At 35.6% G+C, this 22,408-nt stretch overlaps 1 protein-coding gene across 9 annotated transcripts in view; it reads left to right on the forward strand.

The window, feature by feature from the left end:
* The window catches only part of ESRRG (estrogen related receptor gamma), a 406,413-nt gene that overhangs the window by 244,451 nt on the left and 139,554 nt on the right, over window positions 1–22,408 (forward strand). Inside the window, exon 2 of one of the 9 annotated variants that reach the window (XM_042789773.1) lies at window positions 14,793–15,021. The exons of the other annotated variants lie outside the window; for them this stretch is intronic. Within the exon in view, the coding sequence (XP_042645707.1) occupies window positions 14,969–15,021 (53 nt within the window). The 5' untranslated portion in view covers window positions 14,793–14,968. The remainder of the gene's footprint in view (window positions 1–14,792; window positions 15,022–22,408) is intronic. 9 annotated transcript variants of the gene reach the window in all.

Genomic DNA, 22,408 nt, shown 5'->3' on the forward strand with positions numbered 1-22,408 from the left:
AGATTATGTCAGTCCATATGCTATGCTGCTATTTCTATACGTTACAGAGTGAAATTATGATAGAAAAATGATAGTATAAAAATATGAATTATTTATAAGTGACATGATTATTCATTTTACGGAATGTTTTTAAAGGACTGACCCTTCACCTACAGGGAGGTTGTCTGCGCCCCTGTGGAAGTATAAGTAGGAATGAAAAAAACACTTATTTGAACCTTTAAAGGAAGTACCTCAAATAATTATTTTTTTGCTTAGGGTAGGTGAAATGAATAGGAAAAGTAGGGGGAAAAAAAAAAAAAAGGAGGAACTCTTGCTTCTGGTGAAGCTTAAGGATAAGCTTTTCTGTGAATTCTTCTTCATATCAAATTCATGGAGGGAAGAAACAATAAAATGTTGATCCATTACAAGTGCATATGAGCCTCATGCTACCAAGCTCTCTAGAGGAAATCTGTGATTATGCCGGGCCAGTTTGTTCAGTTTTTATCTCTTTTACATCCACTGGCCTTGTATTAAATTGTCATTGTCCTAAAGCACATGAGAGAGAAATGAATTGCATTTCTCGACATGCTCTGACAGTGAAATATTTAGCCTCTCTGTCTCCAGTCATACTCATATGTATGTTTGATAGTGCAGGGATGACACCAACAGTCGCTGCAGCTTGACATTCCACTTACTGCATGTTCTTTTACATTTTTTGTATCCTCTTTTATACTTGAGTTAGATAATCATACATGCATACAGTCACATCTGTAGAAGCATATGTGTGGTTTTGTTTTATATATTTGCATTTTACGTGGGAATCCTCTGTGCACAGCAAGTTTTGAGTTCAAATGCGTGTATATATATGTACATATATATCTCTGCATGTGCATGTGTTCCAGGTACATAGTGTATTCCTTATGCGATTTGTATAATGTACATCTATTGTGTGTACGCACACGGACATGTATACAGTAAGTATATGCAGAGCTACATAACTTCCCTCTATGCAGTTGCTTGTCAAAAACCTGCTGCTTTTATGTGGTTATTTATTCCTTATCCGTGAGAAGAGAGCTGGCCAGCAATGTAGATAAAGTATTTGCACCTGATTTTATATCAGATTTTCCATGTAATCTAGCATTTTCTGTATTTATATTCACAGTTTTGCTTTTAAAAGATGCTGTATTTTTTTTTTTAATAAAAATTTCCTCTTCTGAGTAATTTACATGACTAGTATTTTTTCATATTGCTGTAAGTTTTGGCTCTCAATCAGAGAACTGTTTTTACAGCTACATGTGTCCTTGGACACACTGTTATGTTTACACCTAAAGAATATAAATATTTTTAGGGGGGAAAGCCTCCCACATATTTTCATTAATATAAATCATGATGTCCTCAGACAAAAATATAGAATACACATTCCATTTTAATGGTCCTTAGTCCTCACTGAAAATCTTACAGTTTTTTTTTGTTACAGTTTGCTTGTCCAGAAGTAAAAATGCTGTGAAACATTAAAGAAAAATATTAAACTGAATTATGTACTGCTATTTCAGATAATTATTTTTAAAGGATCTTGTTTTGCCTTTTCAATATCACTTTGGAGGGTAACTTCAATAGATACGATAGAACATTGCCTTTTGACATGTATGTCTTGTGAAACAATTTATGTATTTGCTATGTTACAGAAGCTTTAAATCTCTTGGGTTTGTTTACATAATGCTTGTAATGTTTTTCAATTAATTTGTAGTTCCTTCAAACAAAGAAGGGCTTTTCTCTTTGCTATTCCTTAATATAACAGACTTGCATTAAAGGGGATCTTGTCTAATTTCCAATTATTTTCCTCTTTCAAGGAGCACAGCTTTTTAATCAGAGCATCATTTCCCACTTCTTTTAAAATTGAAATAATATTTTTTTTTTTTTTTGCTCAGGTTTTGAGATTTGCTAGGAAAAAAATCTTTGTTAACATCCTAATGAAAGTTAGAGCGATATAGGTATTTTTACGAAGTGTAAGACAAGCATATGTTGTTTTTCTTTACTGCTGAATGTCTAATGCTTACCATGGGTCACCATTCTGAATTTGTATGAAATCTAGATGGAATTTTCAGATTTAGATCAAAATAATTTACAAGGCAAACAAAAAAATATCATTAGAAATATAAATTCATATTTTTCATAACACTAACCCAGAGCATTAAGCATGAAATTGGAGAAGGGTCTCCATATACAGCAGAAAGTTAGTATATCGGGGTGTATGAAATAGAGGTTCCTTGTACTTCGTCTAATCAAGCTATTTATAATACAGACTTGTGCACATTTATTTATATGATAACCTACTGAAATATGATGAATTACCTCTATGCATGTGAGAATAATTTAAATATATCTTTTTATCTTATATTGAAAATTATATTCCCTTTCGCTGACTAAACCTCTTAGCAGATTTGAGCTGCAGTCTTTATGTGGGAGGGCAGATTCTCTTAAAGGTTTGTGTTCTGAAACCAAACTTTAAGATAAAGTGATTTAAGGTTTTTTAGGTTATTGCTCTGTAGGTTAGTGTGGATGTCTCTTACTCCTCTGTATCTTTTCATGTTGCTATAAGTGAAAAAAACTGCACATCTCCTTTTCATCATTTTGATTGGAACTACATACCATATGTAATGTGTTTTGGCAGCACTTACCTAGCCAAAGAAAACAAATTAATATTAGCCATGCTGAGGGGTGTCAGAAGTATCACAGATGTGTCGATTTAGCTTTGCTCCATCACACACTCTTTCCTTAAACAACTGGTCAAGCTGTCGCAAAATGTAGTGTTGGCTACAGCGAGATTCTAATAGGTGTGATCTGAGATTGATGGCTTTGGCAAGTTAGAATGAGAAGATGATGTGAAGTTGCTGTTGCTTGTTTTGAATGGTCTCAGCAAACCCCCAAACAAACAAAAGCAAAAAAAAAAAAAAAAAAAAAAAAGACAAAATGATTAAACAAAAAAAGGTAAAAATATAATTTAAAAAATTAGAAGCCAGTGCCTCCCACCTCCCTCCTTGTAGCTAGACATTAAGCAATTTAAAGTCCTGCAGATGTAGGTATACTGGCAAGTGTAATGAAAAAAGTCAATCTAAAATGTAGTGTTAACTTGTTCCTGAGCATTTTTGAAATTCCTTCCCATATAAATGTGCCAGGACGGGTGGGGAGAGGAGGTTGTGGCTTGTTTTATTCAGTCCATCCTTGTCAGTCATATTGTTCTTCTTTTCCCCTTTCCCCCTGTTTCTGTGTTTGTTTGTAGAGCTATTTTTGGAAGAAACACTTTTTTTTTCATCTCACACATGAGTATTTTTAAGGAAATACAAGATGGGAAAATCTAATAAAGAACAGTAGTTAACAAAATTATGAAATCGTACTCCTTTATGTACTCTTAGTTTCGTTCTTGGTATAGCCAGTACTGGCAGTTTGTATAATTCTCCATATATTGAAAATGGAACCGAGAGAAAGGATCAAGCAATTTTCTGTGTATTCTTCCTTTACTTTTACATTATTTTTTCTGTTTTCAAATTGGTTGTGGGATTTGGTTCCTGTCTTTTTGGAGGATGAATGCCAGTGTCTTTTTATGTTTAAGTTGGTATTTTCTTGCTTAGGTGGACTGTGATATGCTCGGTTGACAAGTATTAATGCTAAAATATTTTTCAGAGGAATTAATTTCAGAAGGTCTGTGAGGTTTTCTTTAGCTCAATTATTTTACCCTCTCTTTTTTAAAAGAGGAGAAACCCCATCTAGTAAAAATAAAAGCTGAACCTTCTGTGCCATCTCAAAAACATGCAGATTTAAAGTGTGTTTCCAAAAGTGAATGCACGTGGATTGCTAGCAAAATTATATTCGGAGAATGGCAAAATTCTTACCGCAAAAAGTGGATTTATTTATTTTTTTTTTCACCATGGTAGTTTAATGTTCTGTGAATGCAAGATTTCCTCTACTAAATCATATTCACTTTTCCAGCAGCGAAAGAATTCCCTGGCAGTGTTCTCATAGCAGCCGTTAACGTAGTGGGACAGATCAGATGTTTTGAAGTGGCATGAAATGCCGTGTCTTTAACCAACTGTTCCCGGGAGCGTCACAGGGATGAGAATCGGATTCCCAATAACCAAGTAAAGCTCCCGGGCACCCCATCGCTCCCCTGGTGGGAGCTGCTCGGGCCCAGTTGGTGCTGGGTGATATTTAAAGAGCTGAGCAGCCACTGTCGGTGGCTGACAGCAGTATGAATGACACCTGTCCCATCAATCACCAGGCCCTGGTGTCACAGATGGAGAAACAACAATCGGCTGAATTACCCGGCCCTGCACACTTGGCTTAATTCGGCTCATTGTTCTCCTACAAATCTAGAGGATGGCTCGATCTGCGCCGGGAGGCCAGACAGAAGCCCGAGATGGGCTCAGGTGGTGGCACGTGCCTGCCCTTTGCTGCTCCATCAGAGGTATTCAGCAAAAGGCAGTCGGTGGGTGGGGGCGGTGGGAAGGAGTGCTCCATGCAAGGGACCGAAGCTTCAGCTTCTGAAGAAGGCTGTAATTAATCAAGAGCTGAAAGTCAGGATTTCTCCTGGCGTTCCAGAACTTTTCATTTAGCTAGCCGAAAGCCCCCAGCGCACAGCCAGGTTAACGTTTAACTCTTCAAATACAACATTGTAGCTGTCATTCTGAGAAGAGGGAAGGGAGATTCTGCACAGATTTCCTATGGCTGTGCAGTAAGCAAAACCTTCAAAGCCATGGCCTTTCTGAAGTAGTAGATCTTTTATTATTCCTCAGTAGTTAGCACTGAAAAGTCAGTATCTGAGACACTGAATGAAAAGGAGAGTTGCCAGGAGGTTTATTTGGGGCGGAATTTTGCTTTTTTTTTTTTTTTTTTTTCTTGTGGTGGGTCTTTTAATCTTAATGTGAGACAAAAGTTGGATCATGAGAAATCATGGTCTCATTCTGGACAAAAACAGTAAAGGTATTTAAATGCTATCAGACACTGTAACCATTTTGTCTGTTTGTTTCTTTGTTTCTTTGTTTCTTTCTTTTTCTCACCCCTTGAAAATTGGAGACAGTTCCTAGAGGACAGGAGAATAAAATAAACAAAAAAAAAGCAAATAGAAATTATTTTTCTGCTCTTAAGTCCTGTGTCAGGTATATTTCAAATGCATTTTAATCTACCTTTCTGGGTAGTACCAGGTAAATACCTGTGAAAGATTGAGATGGAAATGATCGTTCTTTCTTCAGAAAATTTTTCTCTTTTCTCTACCTCCCTCCCCCATTTTTTTTTTTATCTCCACATCCCTTTTATGTTATGTGTTACAGAGTGGCTGTATTTTTGTTGTAAGCTAATTCACCGCTGCTGTTTTTGTTACAACTAATGAAAACCTGTAGCATGCCAGAAACAGGCTACAATATATTGAAGACACAGTTTATGTTTGATTGTGTGTGTAAATACAGTTAGTTAGTTGGGTTTATCTGATAGCCTGGCAGAGAGAGAGAGGAGCAGTACAAACTGTTTTCAGTGACTGTGCTGTTCATACACCTGATAAGATTGAGAATGCTTTCTAACTGCTGATATGCTTTGAATAAGAAAAGAATAATCACATCCATTGGCACCGGCTTATCAGGAATGAAGTAAAATGCCAGCACTTTTACATTAGCAAAAGTAAATGTTTTAGACACTTTGGGCCTTTTTTCCATTTAAATTAAATAGCAGGGTGCTTTTGAGTGTGCTGTAATGAATGGAAGGATTTATTACCTTGACAAAATTACAGGTGAATATGTTGAGAGAGGAGTCCTCGGCAACAATAACAGCTCTTTTGATAAGTGGCTACATCTATTCATGCTTTTGGTACAGAAATTCAGTAATTTTATCCTCTCTTGCTCTATGAAGTGCAGTGACTAACTTACAATGTGCGGTTCTTCACAGTGTAACATACTTGTGCATTTTGTAATACACTGGCAACACATTTGAAATTCAGCACATAACACAGCTGTTCATAAAATAATGCTCGATCATTTACTAGTATGTCCTCTGCCTTCAGTTGCTGTGTATTTTCGTGTTCGAAAAAGAATATATCTCAAAGCCTTTGCTGGGAAGGCAAGGTGTGATTCATCATTAACTTATACCAGCAGGCATGAAGCATGCTTGGATGCACTATTATCATCTCAAAGTTTACTGATTTTTATTTTTGTACATTTAAAAAAAATATTTCTAGATTCTTTTTCTTTCACGTGCCTACAATTAATTTTGGGATATTCAAATTTGATGAATGGTAGTGCAAGAGCAGATTTGATTGATTTTGGATTATTATTGATTACTGTCAATGAGATCACTGTGACACTCTGAAATCAATGGTATGTGATTAAACCACTGTTCTATACATTAGGCAGCAGTGGGAATTTAGGAACTGAATGTTCACAAGCTATAAATTGAGAAAATGTTCGGATTTAAATAGCCCTTTGTTTGGCATTTACTCACCAAAATATGTTTCTTGGGAAAGTTAGTTTTCCCAAGTGCAGGCTTTCAGTAAAAGAAAGGTCATTGATTTAAGGTTTATTAAATTTTAGCTAAAAACAACTGGCTCCATTTGGGTGTAAAATAATTTAAGTACTTACTGCAGGCAACCTTCATGCTTTAGAGCTGTTGCTCAAAGGTTTCATTCTTCTATGAAGATGTCAACTGTAAATATAAAAATGCATCACTGAAAATGTAATGGTTTAAAGATTCAAACTGAAATAAAAATTCCTGCCTGGGGAAAGCACTGTAATCAAAATAAAGTAGTCTTAACTTTTTTCTCTATGGAGGCCATACTTGAAAAGAGTGCTTGAAGGCAGCAGGTAAGGAGGTTGGTAGGGAATGACAATTTTCATTTATTTATTTATTTATTCTCTCCCTCCCCCCTCCCCCCCCCCCCCCCCACCGATGGCAATAGTCTAGCTTTGGAATCAGCAATACACTTCAGCCACTAATACTAGACAATATGTAAGCTGCTGCTGCTTCTGAAATACGTTATCCTGGCATTTAATTCAACTTTATAATCTGGCAAAAAAACCCCACCTGGCAATATTAAAATCCAGCTTCTGAAGCACTTTTATTTCTGAAAGCTTTTTATGTCTTTTTATATCTTTTTAGCATATATTAAATGTCTTAGGAGCAGTGGCCTGGATGTACACTTGATGGATGACTGGGGCGGGGCTTCTACCCCTTTTTTTTTTTTTTTTTTTTTTTTTTTCTAATTTTTTGAAAAATGTGTGATACTTGTTTAATGCTGGAACAGGAGTACTGCAGATGCAGCTGTTTAACAAAAATACTGTGGGGTTTTTGTACCATTGTTAGATAAGTTAGAAGAAATTTTTCAAGGTATGAAGGACAGCCTGCTGCCAAGATCTTGATCTGTTTTGAGAAATCTTTTGCTTTTATTGGTAGTGGTCTGATTCAAAACTAAATGGAAAGAATGCCATTTATTTTAGTAGATTTTGGATCAGTCTCTATGATTAATTTTAAAAATGAATGATTTGGTAGTATTTTAAAAGAAATCAATGAAGAAATGGAGCCTGTGTCCAAGGATTCACTGTCAGGATGTGACATTTGCACCAGTATAGAGTTGCCTAAGGGAGTGTGACCAGGAAATACTAAGATTACACCATAATATTTTCTGTGTGAGCTTAAAAGCAGTGTTGGCATTATGCCAATATCTTCAGTCTTGTGTTGACTGAAGAGGAGGTAGAAATCCTTCAGATGGAGATGGTAAGACAAAGTGAGACCGGCCCCTTTTTTTCCTTGGCTTTACATTTGCATTGCAAGAGAGGTTGAAATGCTGAATTTACGTAAAGATTGATTGATCTTGGTTTGTTTCTGCTGATGAATTTTGGATGAAAAGCTGTAGCATGGAATACATATGTCTGATTGAGGCATATTATCTTCCTATATAGGCAGAAACTTCTTGGTGTTTCTATGCAGAATTAAAAAGTCACAAAGGATGGTCATGGTCATTCAGCACATCTTTCCCCATGAGATGCAAAATAAATTTTAATAGATGGAAAATTGCCTTGACTGGCCTCCAACCAACATTTTATTTATGGAAAGATTCATATAGTCTTTAAGAGATATAGGAACTTGGCTGTTGGACAGAAAGCATTTTTCTGCTTTTTCTTTTGTAGAAAGAAATAGGCCAGGATGGCGTAACAGGATAAAGGAGACATAGAGAGTTCACTCTCCAAATATTCTGATGCTTCTTTGTTACTCTAGTGATATAAAGAGTATCTTAAAGTAGGTGTGAAAGTAGTATGTCCTGCCCTCCATTTTAGAGGCTTTTCTTCTGCAAAACTTTGTTGTAGATAACAGTGCCTATATAGGAGTCTCTGAGTTGGTAAAGTTACATGTGATTTCTATCCCTGATCTCGATGGACAGTTTGCATTGATGTGTTCACTAAACAAAGGGTTTCTATTGTAATTGGTTTTCCTTTTCTCGATTTTCTTATTCTCTCTGGATATGAGCACTATGTAAATCCAAACCTGTTCCTTTAATCACAGATCACCTTTTTTGTATCTGGTAAAGCATTCAAGCATTTGATATTCTGTAAAAATGAAGGCATGGGTGTGTTTCACTGTTGAGATCAATGGGAGGAAGACTTTACTTTGACTTTATGGCTCTTCTTTTTTTTTTTTTTTTTTTTCCCCCCCTCTTCTTTAATGCTTGAATGTGTAGATCAGCATTGTGATTTTTTTAAAAAAAGACTGTTTTCTAGAACAGTAACATTTGAATTTCATGTGAAAATATGTTAAAGGAAGTTTCTTGGAAAATCTGCAAAAACCTGTGTCTGTCGATTCACAAAAGGATGCCTTAGCAACATTCAGTACTTCTGTTAGAGGAGAGCCTGTTATTTTCTTAGGCACAAAGGAAAAGGTGAGTTCCGCAGCATATATTTATAAAGGTTGTGTCCATGACATTTTCTCTAAGATTTTCTATCTGGAGAAGAACTCCTAGAAAAGCTAGGCGTGAGGACTAAGCAAAAGCACTTGCACTTAAAACCCGATTTTAAATTTTGAACCTTTGGGAGTAGCAGAGTAAGGAAAATGAGGCAAACGTTTCAGTTCTTCCCTTTTACAGTTTTTGCATAGCAGTTGGGGTTTAGTTTCCAGTTTAGTGATTAGTTTTTTGTTGAAACTGGTGAGGATTGTCTCAGAGCAGAACAAACCACAACCCATCAGCAGACTGCTAGTCAGCAGCAGGTGTGAACAACATAAAACAGGATTAATGCCGAACCAGAGTATGAACTAAAAACAGAAACCCTGCCTTGGTTTTACAAGGGCAGAAAGATAGAAGCACTCTTATCGTGTTTACTAAACAGTGTTCAGTGGACTATGTAAATGGCTCTGCTCAGCTGCAGAGAAATAAGTGCAGGAATTGTTATGTATTTGACATTTTTAGACACTTTGTCCTCCTTTAAGAGTAGACTTCTGTTAGTGTCCAACAAGAGGCAGAGAGTCAAATGTCACGGTGTTCCAAGTTAGTGCTTCAGTTTTTGCAGCAGAGGGAAGAGAGGATTGAATGTCAGCATTCAAAATCTAATTTTTTTGGTCGTTGACATAGGGGAGCAGGTAGATTATATTGTCTTTTTGAAATTATACCTTTACGATTTAGGGTTTAATGTCTGCTTATTTCTCCTGTACACCTTTCCTTTAAAAAGATAACTTTTCCATTCCTTTGCATTTGCATATTTGGGAGTGTTTAAAGCCATTATGTCCATTACATTAAGCATCAAAATCTGCCCTCACTTATGCTGTGTATTAAAAGGGGGATACGTTTGCAGTGGAAGGAGAATTTACTTGTTGTTACATACTAAGATTGTTTATAAGTTACTTCCATTTCTTTTCTTCTATCAGTATATTACCTGACCAGATAAATTTTCATGTTTTAAATGAAGATATGTTTAAGATTACATAATTTTTCGTAAATATTGTGTGTAATTCTATAATTCTACTAACATGAGGGTTTGTTTTGTTGTTGGTTTTGTTGCTTTGCTTTTTTTTCCTCTTTCCCATTCTTCCTGGACCAGATTTTGAAAAGAGGTTCGTATCTATGAAGTTGCATTTACACAATATATGTAGTTTGATTTGAAAAAAAAAAAAAAAAAACAAACAAAAAACAAAACCAAAAAACCAACCAAAAAACAACCAACAGAAAACCCCAAACAAAATAAAAACCACAAAACCAAAACCATGACCCACAAAAAACGTAACTCATTTTTCCTGAAGTGGTTAGCATTTTCAGAAGTCCTACAACCTTGGCCCTAAGAAAACTCATCAGATCTTCTGTTTGCGGAACTCTAATGAAAATTTGATCCGTTTGAAAATCAACTTCATGGCATTTATATCAAGTCCAGTTTAAGTATAATTATTCCTCCTTTCCTGTGATGCTCTCATGGAACTAGGATTGACAATTACTTTTCTCATAGAACAGAATGAAGTTTTTTATCATTAAGTGTTCTCTCATCAGCAGTAACTCCTCACAGATTATCAGATTATAGATATGTATTTAACCATGCAATTTTTTTTACTGAAAAGCCTTTATGAATAATAGCTGCTTTTGTAGGGTCCAAATCCTGTCTTCACAGATACCTTTACAACTCAATGCTTTTTGCCATCAGGATGTCTCTATATACCTCTGTAGAGGTACAAGTCTGACTTTTGAGGGGATACCTCAGGCTTCAGATGATGAGGGTTTTGCTTATTCATGGTGTCCACAAAGCAATGGCAAGCATTCCACAAGCAGGAAGATTGCATTTGAATTTTAAGTATGAAGTTAAAGAGAATTGAATAGGTTTGTTTGAGAGCAAAAAAAAGGTCAAGAATTAATATAAACATACCTTGAATAGTCACATCATGTTATTAATTAGTGGATTTAATAAATCTACTAAAAGCAGTTATTTTGAAATAATACCTAAACTGTGAAAATATGTCCAAACCAGAAAGAACTTAATATCTGTGTTGTGACCTTACAATATGAATTATTTCATTCTTTGCTCCCCTATTTTTTACTCCACCTACAGTTAAATACATGTTTCAACACTAAGAATAGATGACCAGTTTCAGCCCTGAGTTCTGCTGAAGAAAACAGAAGGCTTGTAAAATTTTAATTTTTCATTATATTAACTTTTTATCAGGAGTGAAACAAGCTTACCAATATAATACACTTTTTGAATGCAAGTTTGATTCTATGATTGATGCTCCAATAGTGTGTGTGTTCCTGTTGTGACAACCTGGCAGTGGCTCAGAGGTTTATTTTTAAAGAGGCTGTTCCTTCATGTTCATAGTTCTGTTCATATATTGTTGTTGAAAAAACAGCTTATATCATCATAGTGAAATCATGACTTGGATGATAGCGTTTGTAAACTGACTGTAAAGTGCGCTGCTTTTACTGTCTCTCTGTGATGTTGTAAACTAGTTACTATAACTTGAAATGCTTTTCTGAAGCTGGTAGTGCATAGTTCACTATTTCTAGAAGTTGCTGGTACCAAAATCTGTTGCATAATTTTGTCAGTTTGCATGTATGATCCCTGGATTCTTTCACCCATTTTTTTTCCTTCCTCTTCTTTTTTTTTTTTTTTTTTTTTTTTTCCCTTCCCCTGAGAGAGATGGTAATATAAAGCTTTAGAGTTCAGGATTTTCAATTAGGACATGTAAGCATACAGAAGTTGTGCTGCTTATCCAAAGTTTATCTGAAGTACTTAACCTCTGGCCTCAAAATCAGTCTGGGCATCCCATGAAAGCAGTCTGTCCCTTGAGGTTTTCTGTAATTCCTGGCTTCCTCCAGGTCAGAAATAAACAAGAATAAACTTTCTGATAATACTGCTATGTCTTCTCCCTGGGCCAGATGAAACTAGATGCTGTATTATTATGTTTATTATTATTTGAGTCCCTACTGAGTGTGTTTAAATCTCTGAAGAGGTAAGTTCCTGTTTGTTTCAGGCTTTAGTTGCCAGTTTGGACTAGTCCTCGTTTACCCATACAAGTTTATTTACAGTCAGCTTCTTTTTTCCAGTTATACCAGTATGCTCAGAGGGAGCAGAATCTAACACAGAACATGTCTCGACTTACACTTTTTCTTTTACCTTCAATATCATGTAATTGCTTATTCTGATTTTTAAAAAAAACCAATATTTTGACTCAGTAGTTGAGTGTAATTGCAAATCAATTCCATATGATTTACCCTGTTATTATTTAGTATTTTTGTTATGGTACTATATAGAGTCTCCTGTCATGCTACTGTGGTGCAGTGTCTAAATATATAGGTAGTTCCTATTCAGAAGCTTTGACGACTACAAATACAACCAATTCATGAAAGCAGCAGAAAAGGGCACAACATACTTTTTAATATGGCAAGTGCAACCATACTCTGTATGGGTTCATATATAGTTGCATAAATTTTGTGTGTGTTTTTGTATTTTTAATCTAAAATCAAAGTATTCACTCCAGGATAAAAAGGAAGTATGGATTGTTTTGTTGTAGATAGCAGAAATCTACCTGCCATTTGGGGGAGAGGTGGGTGGTTTCCTTGATGTCAGTTCAGAGAAGGTGCATTTAGTGAAAAGGAAGAGTGAAAAGCTCTGTGAAAGGGAGACGGGCAGACCGGAGAGCAACACGGGCTGCTGTCGTTGAGGTGGCACAAGGGGTGGGAGAGAGGTTGGAGAAACAAATCTGGGTAGCGTAGGATTGCGTAGAGCATCTAACTGACCACTTACATTTAATACCTTATTTCAATATGATTTTTAAAACTGTCCTTGAAACTGATTTCAATTAATACACTGAATCAGTTGCCTGCTGATTTGAAAAGACTATGAAGTTAATCACTTCTGCTCATTTAGACAGCAATACATTTTGAATTAAAAAGAATAACTCTTGTGATACAGTGATACTGATGCCAGTCAAACTCTTCTAGATGTGTCACGAGATTTCTTTTTTTTTGCTCAGTTTCATGTGTTCTTGCTCAAAACGCGTATTACACTTTTTTCTTAATGTCATCTTCACTGTATTTTGCCCAGTGGCCCAGAGAGGAAAGCAACATGTTAATTTTTACAGTCAAAGAAAGACTTACTGCCATAGCTTTTGTTTGCATTTTCCTTAGAAGTATCAAATCTTTTGTAATAAACTACTAGTTTTATATATCTCCTGAAATGGTAAGCAGGAGAAATTCAGTCAGGGAACATACTACACAGATGGAAACAGGCTTTTCACAATATGTATAATAGCCACTAAGACTTAATCTAAAAACTGTGACCATGTACCAGAAGATACATAGATTTACGTAAAGAAAATTAGATTTGTTACCTGTGAAAGGGTAGACTTATTTGGAAACTGAAGCCGAATAAAAATTTTTGTGAAGTCATGAGTTTAAGATCTTTATAAGATTTCAGGCATATTTTGTTTTATACGTACTGCTCAGGGGGCTTGCTGGAGAATAGAGATGGACTTTTCCCCTTTAAGGGAAGAGGGGAAATGCTTCTTACGCACTCTTAAGTAAATTGCATTTTGGCTTAAAAAGCAAATAAGCATCTGGTCATTTATTTAACTAATTCATATAGTATTGTATGTAAAGGGTTTTTTCCCCTCTGCGTTACTGCTTTCTGTTACCCTGATGATGATGTACCTGGAAGGAAAAGGCAGGCCAAGCTGAGGCAGCCAGCGTCAGACAGGGCGGTCTGCCATCTGTCCCACCTGCTGCATTCATGTGTCCATCTGGTTACTGCAATAGCTCATTGCAGGCTTCAACAGAAGAACATTCAGGCTGAAAAGAAGGCAGTGTGAATTATTTAGGTAGCTAGTGTAAATAAAGAGAGGGGGAGAGGAGCAAAGGAGGGGGGTTGTGAGAGGGAGAAAGCACTCTCTTACTCCTAGATGCTTTGGAATGTGTTAATGCATGAGAGCATTTGATTTGCATATAGATTTAGATGTATAGATCATTGTGAAGATTACAAGCCAATGAGTTTTATCTAGATTTAGATAGCTCTCAGCCTGGTTTGCACATAAAATATAGCCAGTTTCAGGAGGAGAATCTTTGGGGACTTTAAACCTAAGTGAAACTGATGAAATGTAATGCTTTTAGGTATTAATTTAGCAGAAATAAAATATTTCCTTTAAGGGCTTTCTGTGCCCTTTGTTAACCAAGAATTTATAACTACTTTGCATAGTTGGTGCTTTATACACACTGTGTGGTTTTGATTTGATTAAAGTTAGTTACACCTGTACTTTATTCTAAGGGGAAAAGCAGTTGATAAATGCTTTTCCTTTTCCTTTTCCTCTCATGTTTATCAGGTGAAGATTAAATCCAGTCATCAAACAAATAATTTTCCAGCTGTCAGCATATATATATTGTTACACAGACAAATATATATGTGCTTTTCTCCCTACATAAATAAATGTACAGAGAACACTGAAATATTTTTAGATATTTTTAACTGGGGTGGGCAAACAGAATTTCATGTTGTTACAGTGGCCTTGAAAAGATAAGTAGGTTTATTTTACAGGTGTTTACTTGAATTTCAAAATGACCACCAGAAGGTTTAGACTGTGGTGGTTTATTTATATTTATTGCTAAACCAGAATTATTTTTAATAAAGAGAGTGCTAGATTTGAGCACATAAGAAAATTCATTTGCATCATTCTATTCTGAGCATTTTAATAATAGTGGTGTCATCAGATTATTTATTTTAAAATGCTTGAAACATTAGTCCAATGCTGTGTTTAAAAAATAAAGGATTGGCTTCATATTTTGATGTTTCCTGATGTCAGATTCTTCTTGCTTTCAGATTTTAAATGTCCAACTTTCCTGGGCCAAAGAATAAAACCAGGATCATCTTAAGAGAGGAACCCTTGAAATTGTGGGAGGGTTTTGTGTCATTGTTTTGCGTGGGTTTAGATCTGCAGAAGAAAGGGACGCAGCATCTCCAAATCCCAACAGCCTGGCTACTTCTCTAAGATTTGCATGAAATTCAGCTGCAGCCTTCAAAGGGATTTGAGTGGATTGGATTCTTTAAGGTTAGTCCACATCAAACCTATTAAGTTCAATTCACATGCAAAACCCTTTTTAAGGTTTTTTTTTGTGTTTTTTTTTTTTTTTTTTTTAAGCCAATTAGTCTCTAGCTACTATTAAGGCAACATCATGTACTTGCCGTAGAACATCCATGGTAATGGATCACCCTACTGGCACGTATAACTAACAAATAACCCACTTTGTCATCTTTCAAATTAAAAGGTTCTGTGTCCTGTATCTTCCTCAGATTGAAGAGATTTTGTTTGCAAAAGCTGAGATCCTGGAGATTATTTTAAAGTTTCTCAGTCAGTGTGAATACCCGTCTTCCATCTAAAATTTGACCCCCAAGTTAGGTGATCCCCCCATTAGATGAAGATTAATTTAACCTTTGAAAGTAACTTAAACTCTATGTTTTTAAATTTCCAGGTTAATGAGTTTAGGAGTACAGTGTATTTTCTGTGGTGAATCAGGAAACAATTGCAGGGGGAAGAAAAATGATGAAAATATTTTATGGTGTATAAAAGGATTAGTGGCTACTTCAGAACTACAAGGACATGACTTTCAGAAGAAGAGTTTCATTTTTAATTTAAAAGCCAATTGAAGGAATTCTATGCTTCTCAAACATTTAGGCCAAAGCATCTGAATGCCATGTGCAGAATTTTTGAAGTCCACCTCCTCTGAAAGAAGTATCAAATAAAGACACTTTGCCTCAATTAGATATTGCCAGAATAAATGGATGTTAGTAGGAATTTGTGTTAAATAAGGAACACCCAACACTGTCTGAGGTTGCTTCTCATCCTGGAGCTTTCTAATCTACGTGAGGTCTGCAAGATTTGCCCTTCATTTTGTGATTGTTATGCTTTGGTTTGAACACTGCATATGTTTTTATAAAATGCTGGCTAGATCCTGTAATCAGGTGAGCTGAATGATGGAAACAATTGTGTATTTACTGCATGGAATCAAATTAATTCGCTTCCACAGTGGTTGCACCGGCACCTGGGTCTTCGGTACCTAGCAGGATGCTTGATTCAAAGTTAGATTCTGATGTCACTCAAACTCACTGGATATTGTTCAGTTTTAAAAATGTAAGTGAGAAGAAAGTAGTATCTTCTCCCTGTACTTTTTCTCATTGTGGTTCCATGCTCAAGAAAGCACTGCTTTCAGTTATGTATAGATCAGAAATGGTTGATTTCTGTGTTCTGGTTGAGAACAGAGTATTTTCCATTGACTTAAGCTTCCAGCTATTCCAAGACTTTTAAAAATATACATAAATGAGAACCTGAAAAAATACTTATTGCCACTGTTTTCATTTCAAGAAAAGAAATGTCCCATGACACATACTTCATGTTTAGAATGTCCTTTTTTCTAGCAAAAGCTGAAGAAGCTGCTTCTTTAATGAAACACTAATTTTTGGGACTTGATCCTGCAAAGCTTGCATGCATAAGTCACTTGATACAGGTAGTAAATTTCCTGACTGTGTACTTGGAGGAAGGGGTCAGTGGATAATAAGCCACTTCCAGTTGTCCTGGTTCACTTGCATCTTGTACAACAAATATTTAGATTTTCCCAATATAGAAAAGAATAAGATTGAGAAGTACTATAATTAATTTTCCTGTGTTTGACTTTTTTTTTCCTTTTTTGTTTTAAGTTTTTGGCATCCCTTTAAAGAACTGAAGTTGCTCTGACCTATGTTCAGAATTCTTGGTTACCTTTCATGATCTCTGAGAGTAATTTTTTAAAAAAAAGTACCTAAACCAGGAATGTTTTAGCAGGTAAAATATACATGTAGGATATGGAATTTTGTATTTGTATGTAAACTCATAATTGTTCATCTAAACATTCCTTATTGATAACACTTAAGCCATTCAGGGTTGTGCAGATCTTGCAGCTTTTATGACTGATGCCTTGTAGTATTAATATGGCTATCTACAGCATTATTAATTATATGGGCTAAGTAGCAAATACTAGAGTTTATGTTGCTATTTGATAGCATTCCATAAAACACATGCTTTTCCTGCTTGTAGGTTAGTGAATTGTGTTGTCATATGCATTTTTCATGTGTTAGTATTCAGAGAGGTAAAGTTAGTATTTTGCTGAGGGAGTAAAGGGGATGGAAAAGCTGTGTGAATTCTCTTTTCCTTGGCACCCACAACTTGGTTGTTGAAAATATTGTAAATATCTCATTGAAGAGTATAGTCATGTTGCAAGAATTATGTATCTGTGTTGTTTGGTAGGGTGATTCTTCTGGGAAAAATGTGATATACTATCATATTTCTTTAGTGTGTTGTAATAAATATAAAAACCTGTATTGATGCTATTAACTCCACGTAAAAAATAACAAACCTGGCAAAAATTGTTTGGCTTTAACAACTTTAGATTCTAGTACCATAAACAAAGGTAGTCCTCCTTGTTCTTGTTTATACTTGTTGTTGGCAGTCCCTGAATGGAAAGTAGAATGGGGGGAGCAGGGCAGAGGGAGAAAGTTTAAATGGCAGAGAGGTTAAATTGCTTCACTGACAGATTCTCTCCAGAAGGGCATTAAGGATTAGTTTGGGAAAATTTGGATTGAACCCACTTCTCTACTGTTCATATATTGCATTGATAATGTTGTCAGTCTCTTATTTTTCATAAAACCAAAATTTATTTTCCAAAATGAATAGAGAGACCTCTGGGGAAATTTTAAATAGCCAAGCCAAAATATGTGTTTCATCAGCTGCAAAGCTGGTTGGAGTTTTACTGGTGTTATTTTATTGTGAGATTATTAAAACATTAGAGCAGATTATTAAAAACAATATATATTTTACTCTTATACTGTGATTGTTGCAAAACACCAGAGGAATGTTGCAGAAATAGTTGTCAGTGATCTAAGGGGAAATGTAGTTCCCCAGTTAAAACCCATACCAACTTCTAAATGAGTTTCTTTTCCTGATGGAGATCTGTCATTGCAGCAGTGTAGTTCTTACAGTAAGAATCTTGCCATCCTATCAGCTAGTCTTTAACATTTTCTTTTGGAAAAGCCTCATCATAAAAGCTGGGAGTCCAGGAGGATGTGTGCACAGTCCCTCTTCAGAAAAAATGCGCTCAATCTGTTTCAGACGAGTTCCCCGAAAGATGGGTTAAATCAACTGATTGAGATGATTTTCTCTCTTGAGGTGATATTTTATTTATATGATAAAATGCTTGGAAAGTGATTAATTTGTCAGGGGAACATCTTGTTACTGTAAATTTGCCGAATGTGTAATAAAATTGCCATAACACAGATGGGAAAATGAAGATATTTAAAATGAAATAACTGAGTAGACTGCCTACATTTTCAGCACTTAAAATTAACTTAGTTAAATTTCTTTGTCATTTTTACCCCTGGAAGAATGCAGGCTGGGGAAGATTTGTGCAAATGTGTGGTGTGGGTTTGTGTGTGTGGTGGGTGGAGGGGACAGAAATGGACTGTGCAGTTTTCCTTCTGCCTTGGAGGAGACTGATAGATTTACTAAATTTCTGCCAGGTTTCCTTGATTGAATTAATTTTTAGAAATTAAAATATGCAGGTCGGATACTCCTTCCCAGTAGCAGAAAATTTAAGAGTAGGGGACCTTTGTGGGTAAGTACCTCAAGTCAGTAAGATGTACATGAAGTGTAGTGCTTTTGTGCTAGTTTGTGCAGGATTGCTTTCAAATGACAACTAAATAGTGTAATACACTTCTTAGTCTATAGCAATCTCTTATTGCATGGAATATAGTTTAAGATTATATAAGGATATACTTGAAAATTCAAAGGAAAGGAGTACCTTCTCTGTCTCTGAGTTGCAGTGTGTAACAAGTGAAAATAGCATTAGTGAAGGAACAGTGCCTTTTATTCATACATTTTGCTACTGCCTGTCCATCTGTCCGCTGGAATGAGCCACTTATCATGCTTCCGTGTTTTTCCCTTTCAACTTAAAGAATTATGAAAGGAAAATTCAATTTTTTGTGTCCTTTTATGACAGGTAGACTGGAGACTGGTCATTTGGATTAAAAACATATCCATCACCCTGGGCTGACAGGTTATTATTATGTCTTCTTTGAATATATGAATTTTATCCCTAGATGTTGGAAGTCTACAAATGGGAACTTTTTATATAAATAATTATCCTAGTAGTGATGTACTGCATACTGTAGCCATATTTTTTCACTTTTACAGCATTCTTGGCCTTATCACCCATAACATAAATCTTAGGCTCTCATTTTTAATACAACCTGTAGGATAACCATGCCCATATAATGTACAGTGAGCCAATCCCACATCATCATTTGGCTATCATAATTTGTTGTCCCATGACAGATGTTTCAGTTGATGTCCCGTTTTGGATTTGACAGTATGTTTGATGCAGCCATCCAGGGGTAGATGAGAGTGGCCTCCTTTTAGGTGTGTTCATGCTGATCTCCACAAACACCCTCAGTTTATTAAGCTTCCAACTATAGGCAGTTAAAGGTTTGAGTATATTGGTGTTATCTTCGTTGTTCATAATTTATTTTTTAGAATTCCTGGCTCTTCATGCTGTGAAGCAATGGTAATACAAAGACTTAGTTGCTGTCAGACCCTGTATTGTGTAAAGAGCCAGTGAAGGAAAGGAGCAGATTTAGTATATATTCTAGGCAGATGCTTAGTGAAATGCAGGTGAGATTTTATTCCAGACCATAGTCCTATCATGATAAAAAACGTAAAGCCCAATCTGGTATAATTATCATTTAATGCATTCTCTTTAACTGATCAGAGCTGGTACTCAGTTTGCCGAGCAAACTTGCACGCTGAAACTAGCAAGGCACAAAACTTCTCAGGATCAGATGCGTGTGTTAATGTAGTTTAATGGTGGAATGCAGTGCTGTCTTAAGGCCAGTCTTTCGTTGCTTACCCAAGGACAGTCGATTTAAGCAGAACTTTTAAATCTACAAGAAACAAATATTTGATCCAGACTTTATACTGTTGAAATAATTGAAGCATGTCTGTCATTACAATACAACTGAAATTTGCAGTGTACAATATGGAGTAATTGATGCTGATCTATTCATGTAAAGCTTTTCTTGGACAAGTCTCTCAGTGACTTCTTACAGAAGAGATGGCCACAAGTTCAGCATGTAATAATTGCAGGACATTGATACAATTGCTTTATAGTTGCAAGTAGCAACATACTTGTTCTGAATGTAATTGGGCTGGTACACCTTTGTTACTTTAGACAATTTCTCTGGAATATGCTGAATTTCCTTTTCTCCCAGTGACCCCCACTAAAATGGAAGGCAAAAGAATAAAGAGTAGAAACCGTATCAGAACTTTGTGAAAATCTTATCCTGCAAACTTGCTGTAATCATGCAAATATTTTAAAAGTGAAAGCGATTACTTCCTGACCTTTGCTGCTTATATCCAGAGGCAAATCTCTGACATGTAAACCCAGGGGCATAAATAGGTTTGAATTACACGTGGTAATATGTGAAGAACAAGGAGCTGTGAAAAGCCAAAGGTTTATTTATTTATTTGTAAAAATCTGTAATCACACATTAAAATCCAAGACAGACTAGGAAAGACTTAAGCCACTTAGGTTTTGCTTCTATACGTTCTCTGATTTATCTCAGCACGTGATGAATTTGGTCATCAGTACCATACCCAAGTAACATACTTAACTATTTGTTTTGCTTGTTTTTTAATTTCCAGTTCTTCCAGAATCAAGATAGATAAACAAAGAAAGAGTAAGAATTCAAAGGAAGAGGTGTTTTGTTTTTTTTTTTACAGTTTTCAGTTAGAAATGTTAAGGGACTTTATAGTGTAGAAATAGAAATGTGCATTAACAGCCAGGGCTCATATCACTTAAATGCTTTAGTGTAAAAAAAAGAAAAAGAATATATATATATATATATATATATATATATATATATATATATATATAATACACACTGCTGTGCTCTCTGAGTCCTTTGATGTCAGCATAGTTTTCTCTGAGTGCAGTAGGTTATGGTAATCCACTTGCATCTTGCATATCGGAGTATCAGGACCTTAGACCCTCTGAAATCACAGGCTGGGTTGGGGAATAACGCCATTGGCTAGTATAAATTTGCAGAGCTTCAGAGTTGCTGAGTCTATTCCCCTGTACCCAAGGTTTTGACCCACAATGAATGGCAGATGTGCTGTATTTAGAACAAATTTGATTTTGTTTTTTTTACCTACTTTTTCCATTAAAATAACAAACGCAACACCGTTTATAAAATTACCCAGATGATTTAAGCAATTTGTGAATCAAGCAGTGATATCGGAGGAGGAGACTTCTTCACAATTCATGTTCATCTTCAGAACTGACATCTCCATTCATGGATGTTTCACAGCAGTTATAAATTCACAATCTTTTCTTTTGCTAGGAATTTGTTTATGCTTTACTCTTTCATATAATGAAAACTAGTGCTCCTTTTTGCATTTTGTGGAATATTACTGTTCTATCAAAGTGTGGTTTTTTTTTGTTGTTTTTTTTTTTTTTTTTCTGTTATTGTCTGCCTCTTTCATTTCAAACCCTTAAAAAAATTAAACACATAAAAACCTTGGGCTATTCACAGCTACACATTGCTCACACATTACCCTATGTGCTACACTACCCTGTGTGACTAAAGTGGTTCTTGCCATAGGCTTTATTTTTGGGAAAACTACGCACAAAGATATTTGGATTACTTGAACAGAAAAATATTTTAATGTAGGGATAAGAAGAGATTTAATTTAGACTTAAGTTTCTCATTTAGGAAAAAGTATATATTTAAAAATAACAAAGGTGTAATTTCTGGAAGTTCAAGGCAAGTTTGCATCTTAAAAATAAATATTCAGACTTCCAATGCATGTTTTTATTAAAAAAAAAAAAATGCAAAATATACTGGATTGGGATTCTCTGGGACCTTGATTCTGTTCCATGACGAGTTGTTGGCCTGCTGAGCAGTGTTAGGCAACTCTTCAGCCTTTTGTGTCTTGTTTTGCCTGTGTGCAAGAGGGAGATAGTGGTACTCGCTGGAAATGGAGTTTAAGATCTGTGTTAAAATCAATAAATAAAAGATGAATATTATTAATAAATAGTACCATAATATTATTAGTAATATTTGTTTTGTCTAAGTCTTTTTTTTCCTTTTTATGTTGATTTCAAGAGGACCTGTTCAAGGAGCTGGGTATGGGAACCAGGAAGAAAGCTGAGTCACCCCTAGACCCAGTGATGAGGAACTGCCTGTCTGAAAAGGCCTAGCCACTGAAAGGGCCTGGTCCTTTACTTTGTTTCCAAGTCCCACAAAAGCAATTGGGGTTTTGTTCATCATCACACAGCTAAGAGTAACACTGTGGCACTCAGGAGACTGTTTTAAACCACTTTCAATTTTTATCCCTACCTTTTTGGTTTCTT

This window comes from Tyto alba, unplaced genomic scaffold (assembly GCF_018691265.1).
Source record: "Tyto alba isolate M040663 unplaced genomic scaffold, T.alba_DEE_v4.0 Super-Scaffold_16, whole genome shotgun sequence".
Classification (NCBI taxonomy): domain Eukaryota; kingdom Metazoa; phylum Chordata; class Aves; order Strigiformes; family Tytonidae; genus Tyto; species Tyto alba.